At 32.4% G+C, this 6,187-nt stretch overlaps 1 protein-coding gene across 1 annotated transcript; it reads left to right on the forward strand.

The window, feature by feature from the left end:
* The first annotated feature begins 2,123 nt into the window (after positions 1–2,123).
* Positions 2,124–5,966, forward strand: LOC120068013 (labd-13Z-ene-9,15,16-triol synthase, chloroplastic-like). Its single transcript, XM_039019674.2, has 2 exons — positions 2,124–3,528; positions 5,173–5,966. Exons 1-2 carry the CDS (start codon positions 2,584–2,586, stop codon positions 5,806–5,808), a joined length of 1,581 nt encoding a protein of 526 aa, XP_038875602.1. The 5' UTR covers positions 2,124–2,583; the 3' UTR covers positions 5,809–5,966.
* The last annotated feature ends 221 nt before the right edge of the window (positions 5,967–6,187 follow it).

The following is a 6,187-nucleotide window of genomic DNA, read 5'->3' on the forward strand; positions in this document are numbered from 1 at the left end:
ACGAAATTTATAGAGAAAAATTAGCTAAAATCAAAAGTTTTGATTTCGCTTTAGTTTCTTATTTTATTTAACTATATTTCTACCAGAAATGTATTGAGTTCATTGTTGTTCATTGCCCAAGAAAGAAAGAAAGAAAGAAAGAACAATTTTAAAAATTAAAAGAAAAAAATTACAACCCATATTTTCTTCAAACAAAGATGGATAGAATTATTGCTTAAAAGAGTTTGAAAACAAAAATAATCATAAAAGTATATTATTTAGAGTTCAAAAAACTGTATCAGATATCCAGACATATGAACTAAACTTTGTACCCCAAACACAAACATATGAACTCAGACCAAATAACTCTGTACCCCAAACGCAAATATATGAACTCCACAGATATATGAACTCTACAGACATATAAACTTTAGACATCCTATCTCAACTCAGCATCCCAAATAGCTCCTTACTTTTTTTTTTTTTTTTGGTAGAAAGATTTTTGGAGAACTGTTAAAGTATGGTTAATCGACTTTTGGTTTGCGTGGGGAAGACTTCTTTGCACATTTGCTTAGGCTAACTGTGACATCTTAATGGCTTTAATTCGTGCAAACACTTTGTACATATAGGAAACCAAAACACATTTGTATATAAAAACACTCGCGAGAAAAAGTAACCAAACGCATAGAATTTTTTATTTTAAACTCCTTTTGTATAAAAAAAAATGTTTAAATGAAAATGATTTTTTGAAAAAAAACACTTTTTCCTGAACAATCCAACTTCATAACTCAATGTTAAATAACTTTACATTCTAAACACAAATTTTCTAAACTCCAACTAAACAACTATGTACCCTAAACACATATTGTTTAATTCTATAAACTAATTAACTCTATAAACTAAATAACTCTATATTTAGTAAGTCAACTCATAACGTCCCAAGTGTCTCTTAAATATTATCTTATGATAATTCTTGGTTCCCACAATTCTTAATATATATACAGTTGAATTAGTTAAAGGGTTATAACACTGATGAGAGACGAAAGATGTTTGAATTTTGACCCTACATTAATCGTTGAACAAAAGTTTGGCTTTCTTTCTAAGTTTTCTTTTTTAATGGGACTTTTATTTCTAGCTATACGAGATATGTTTTAGGGAAAGTTACCCGAATGTGCTTGGAATTTTTATTTGATATGTGAACCGAAAAAATAGAACTTAAAATTAAATTAATGTCATTATTATAAATTGAAATGGACCAGTCTAGAACATCAGACAAGCAACCACGAATACAACACAGCAGATAAACCACGCACGAACTAAGATATGGGTCACATGATTCCAGTCTCTATGCTCAAACCGGGTCAAATGGGTTGGAAAGAAGACACAAACACCTAAATATCTTCAATCAGATGTAAGACCTCAAGAAAAGGATCCAACGAGCGGTTTAGCATATCAATCACCACAATTAGATAAAGCAATAATATTTTCCATCAAAGAAAGATGAGCAAACTTAAGCCCTTCCAAGATTTTAAATTTATAACGAATAGATATTACGGAGTTGTCACAATGTTGCCTCATCATTCAATAAATTTTCCTAACTCTACTCTCTCTCTCTCTCAAATTTATGGTTTTCTATTACTAATATTTTTCTCTAAAAAAATTATTTATTGGGAGATTAAACCTTCGATCTCTTTAAACGAAAGTCATGTCAATAATATTGAGTCGAACTACTTTGACCCTTAAAATTTTATTTACCACATTGGGAATAATTGGTTATTTATGTGATTAAGCATCCGTTTGGATTGACTTATCAAAAAAATGTTTTTCAAAAAACTCATTTTTATTTAAACACTTTTCAAAAAATAGATTCAAATACACTTGAAAAATTATTTTGAATAGTTACCCAACATTATAATTTCTTCCTAAATGATTTATTTTTTGAATTAAATATTTGAAAAAAAAACATTATAGTTACCGAATAAACATTTTTTGAATGATTTATTTTGAATATTTAATTTGTCATTTAGTGTTTGCAAAAATATCTAGCCATTCCATGCCAATTATAGTGGGGTAGATTGCACAAAAAAGCACGTGGTAGGTCCATATATGCATCCTTTGTGTTCTCAAATGTTTTTATTTTCTCCATGAAAAAGTGCCTAGGTTGTTAGGTTTGATATGTTTGATCCACCAACTTTGAGTTGGATTAAAGTAATTTAAAAAAATCAGCACTCCCTTTTTCTAACATTCTTAAGGTGCATCTGCAAGCTCATTCTTATTCCTTTGTGGAGCGCAAACAAAATTTCACCTTGGCTAACCAAGTGAACATTAGTATATAAGAGCCAACTTTATCTCCGTTAAAAAGTTTTTTTTGGATAATTCTAAGAACAAAGATATGACTTTCCAAAGAACATTAGTTCGGTGCATTTATAGTTAGTGCAGTACTTTTTTCTTTTTTTATTTTTCAAATTTTGACACGCTCTTTCATATAAGAAAGATAGGTGGATTGCTCTTCATACAAACTAACGCTATAAAGGCTACTAATGTTTTAAGATCTTCCCCAACCTTCAAAGCATTCATTTTTCCAAAACCCCGTTGGTAATTTCAATGTCAATCTCAGCTCCATTCTCCTTCTTCCTCACCTCATTTTGGTCTGTAGATTCGAATGAAGACAAACAACTTTCATTCTCCATTCTCTTAGTTGTCCTGACTTTCGCTCTTTTCTGGTTCCGACCAAAACTCCGGCGTCCCAGTTTGCCTCCAGGCCCTCGTGGCCTGCCGCTGGTCGGTTACCTTCCATTTTTATCAGCCAATCCCCACCACAAATTAACCCATTTGGCCGACATCTACGGCCCAGTTTTCAAGCTCCGTCTTGGAACCAAGCTCTCCATCGTTCTCACCTCCCCCGATTCCATCAAAGAAGCCTTCCGCCACCAGGAAGCGCTCTTACCCAACCGAGATACCTCCGTTTGTGCTTTTCTCTCCAGCTACGGCGGCTCCGGCATTGTGTTCACCCAGGACGACGGCGATTGGAAGAAGCTGAGAAAAATCTTCGTCCGCAAAATGCTTAGCAAATCAAACCTCGATGCATCCTACTCTGTTCGAAGACAAGAGGTGAGAAAAGTGATCAAAGGCGTGTTCGAAACGGCCAGAACCCAAATAGAAATCAGAAAAGTGGGCTTCCTCGCCGCTCTGAAATCGGTTATGGCCATGACGTGGGGAGACTCAGGGCGGCTGATTGGAGAGGATGGGGTTGACTTGGAAGTGAAGTTTAGGGAAGTGATGGATGAACTTGTGGTGTTGCTTGGAACTCCGAACGTGTCGGATTTTTTTCCGGTGCTGGGTCGGTTTGATTTGCAGGGAATTGCGAAGAGGACGAAGAAGGTGATGCGTGCTTGCGATGAGATTCTGAATTCTGCCATTGAAGAGCAGAGGAAGATGGGAGGAAATGGTGTGGAAAAAGGAGGGTATCTGCAGATGTTGTTGGAGCTTCAGGACAATGAAGATAGTTCAGAGTGCATTACGGATGACCAACTCAAAGCCTTGCTACTGGTATGATTTTCTAGGGAAAAAAATAATCAATTATGAACACAAAAATACATAACTACATCTAAATTATCTGTCTTTGTACGTCTACTAAATTGGCCGAACATGATTTGTCCAACAACAAATTCTTCTTTTCTTAAAAAAATATATATATTTGGATTGTTTTTAAATATAGAAAAATGAACTAAAATATAACAAAATATAACAAAATTTTAAAACTATCAATGATAGACGTTGATAGACACTAATAAACTTCTATCAGTGTCTATCAATGTCATTGATAGACTTTAATCTATCAATGTCTATCAACGTTTATCATTGATAGTTATAAAATTTTGTTATATCTTGTAAATATTTTCAATAGTTTTACCATTTGAAATAATTTTCCTACTTATTTGTGTGATGAGAGTGAAAGGTATAAAACCCAAGTATTACTCTTATAAATAATACCTACCTCCTTAAGAAAAAACAAAAGAGAAATACTTGATGCACCCATATGTATTTATCCCCTTCATTCACAAAAGAGAAAAATAAACAGAAATATTCTTTTAAAAAAGTTTGTTGTGATTGGACACTTGGATGGATTGTATAAAAATGGAGTGTAAGTCGAGATGCACCCAAATATTTTTCAAAAGAAAAATACTCAGCCTACAATTGTCGGTTGCATCCATTTTTTTCGACCCATGCAATTGTCCCAAATTGAATTTATCACAGGAAAACTAATCTTTCTTCTTTTTAAAAAATATTTTGGAGTTCTTTTCTACTATATGTTAGACAACTAGGCGGGTCACCAAAAATGGTGCAACCTTATATTCACCCAAATATAGCTCCCTAAAAAAATTATTGAAGAAAATTATTTTGGTGTATTCTAGGTTGCACTTACTTAATTGTGCAATGTAACTATAATATATCATATGACTAACTCTTCTTTCTTCTTTTCCTTAAATTTTTTTTAGTTTTTTTAGTATTTTATTCTATCTAGGTGGAATGGAGCTTAAAAAAGATGGTTGTAGCCCGGAATGTATACCTAAATATGGCTAATTATTCAGCAAGAGGTCAAGCATTAATCTTTTACCAATCACTTTTACCTAAAAATTAATATTTTTGTCCTTAACCTTTGAATTTAACTTCTAGTTGATGACATTTTTAATCTCTCACGATTAAAATTTGGTTAGCTATTGCTACATAAAGTTTGAAACTAATTTCTAGCAATCTCTAAACATAAAAGGAATAAATAAAAATTAAAATTCAACTCATTTTAAAAATAACACTTATCTAGTCTACATATATCATTTGCTATATCATCATACGACAATTAATGGTCAACTCTATTTGTAGATATCAATTTCATACTTCAAAAATTAAGACCAAACATATTAATTTAAATCTCAAAAATTAAATAAAACCTAAATTTAAATCTCAATAACCAAAAGTATCGATATTGAAAACTCAAGTACCAAAAGTGTAAAGTATTAAAGTATTTATAGTTTTAAAAGAAATGTTATATATGTAAAAATGAATAATAGAACAAGTATGAGATCTTTGTTGATACAATAGGTTGGATGAGGTTTTCGTTCATCTGACCTTTCGTCAAAGATTTATATCTTTTAACTAGTTGCTTCGAACTTTGATATTTGTTTTCTTCGCTAGGATATTGTGATTGGTGGAACGGAAACAACAGCGACTACGATTGAGTGGGCAATGGCAGAGCTAATGCAACATCCAAACACAATGAAGAAAGTGAAAGAAGAACTAAAGGAAGTGATAGGTTTAAATGCAGTAGCAGAAGAATTTCACTTCTCCAAATTATGCTATTTAAATGCAGTGATTAAAGAGACACTTCGTTTACACCCACCTATATTTTTTTTAGTACCTCGTATTCTTACGTCTACAACCACTTTTGGAGGGTACTCCATCCCAACGGATTCAACCATCTATTTTAATATTTGGGCCATTCAAAGAGATTCTAAAGCTTGGAACAACCCCTTAAATTTTATGCCAGAAAGGTTCTTAAATAATTGTGCTGAAAATGATGAATTTATTGGTGACAGTGCCATGGAGTTCTGCCCATTTGGATATGGGAAAAGGTCATGTGCAGGGATCCCACTGGCTGAGAGGATGTTGATGTTCATATTGACATCTTTGTTGCATTCATTTGAGTGGGAATTGCCGAAGGATTCAGTGCTTGATTTCAAAGAGAGATTTGGAATTGTCAATAAGAAGTTTAACCCTTTGGTTGCTATTCCTACGCCAACCCTTTCCAACTTGGACCTTTACATGGCCTAAATAATGGATCATTAATTTTGGGTATGTTGTAGTCCTTTTAAAATAATGGTTGGTAATTGTGTATTTCAGGTTAAGAAACTTTAAATTTAAATATGTCAAGATGTGTTACAAAGTTTGTCATTGAAGATTAAATATATAAACATTGTGATTCTGCTGTATAATGATAGAAAATATATGTCATCTTATCAATATTGACGTGATTTCTTTTATTAAAATTTATTTAATTAAAAAGTGGTTGCATTTAACTAATCAATTTAGAAAATTAGGGGATTAAATTTGATTAGACGAGAAAGGTACAACATTTATAAAATCAATCTTAATTTCTTGCGAGTATAACTAAAATTTTAATTTTTTTTCCGCTTGATTCTAAGAGAACCAA

Source organism: Benincasa hispida, chromosome 12, assembly GCF_027475165.1.
Source record: "Benincasa hispida cultivar pf3 chromosome 12, pf3_genome.v1.1, whole genome shotgun sequence".
NCBI classification, from domain to species: Eukaryota; Viridiplantae; Streptophyta; class Magnoliopsida; order Cucurbitales; family Cucurbitaceae; genus Benincasa; species Benincasa hispida.

Coding starts and splice junctions, on each gene's coding strand:
- LOC120068013 (XM_039019674.2), top strand. CDS start 2,584: ATGTCAATCTCAGCTCCATTCTCCTTCTTCCTCACCTCATTTTGGTCT. Junction 3,529..5,172: donor AACTCAAAGCCTTGCTACTG/GTATGATTTTCT, acceptor TTTCTTCGCTAG/GATATTGTGATTGGTGGAAC.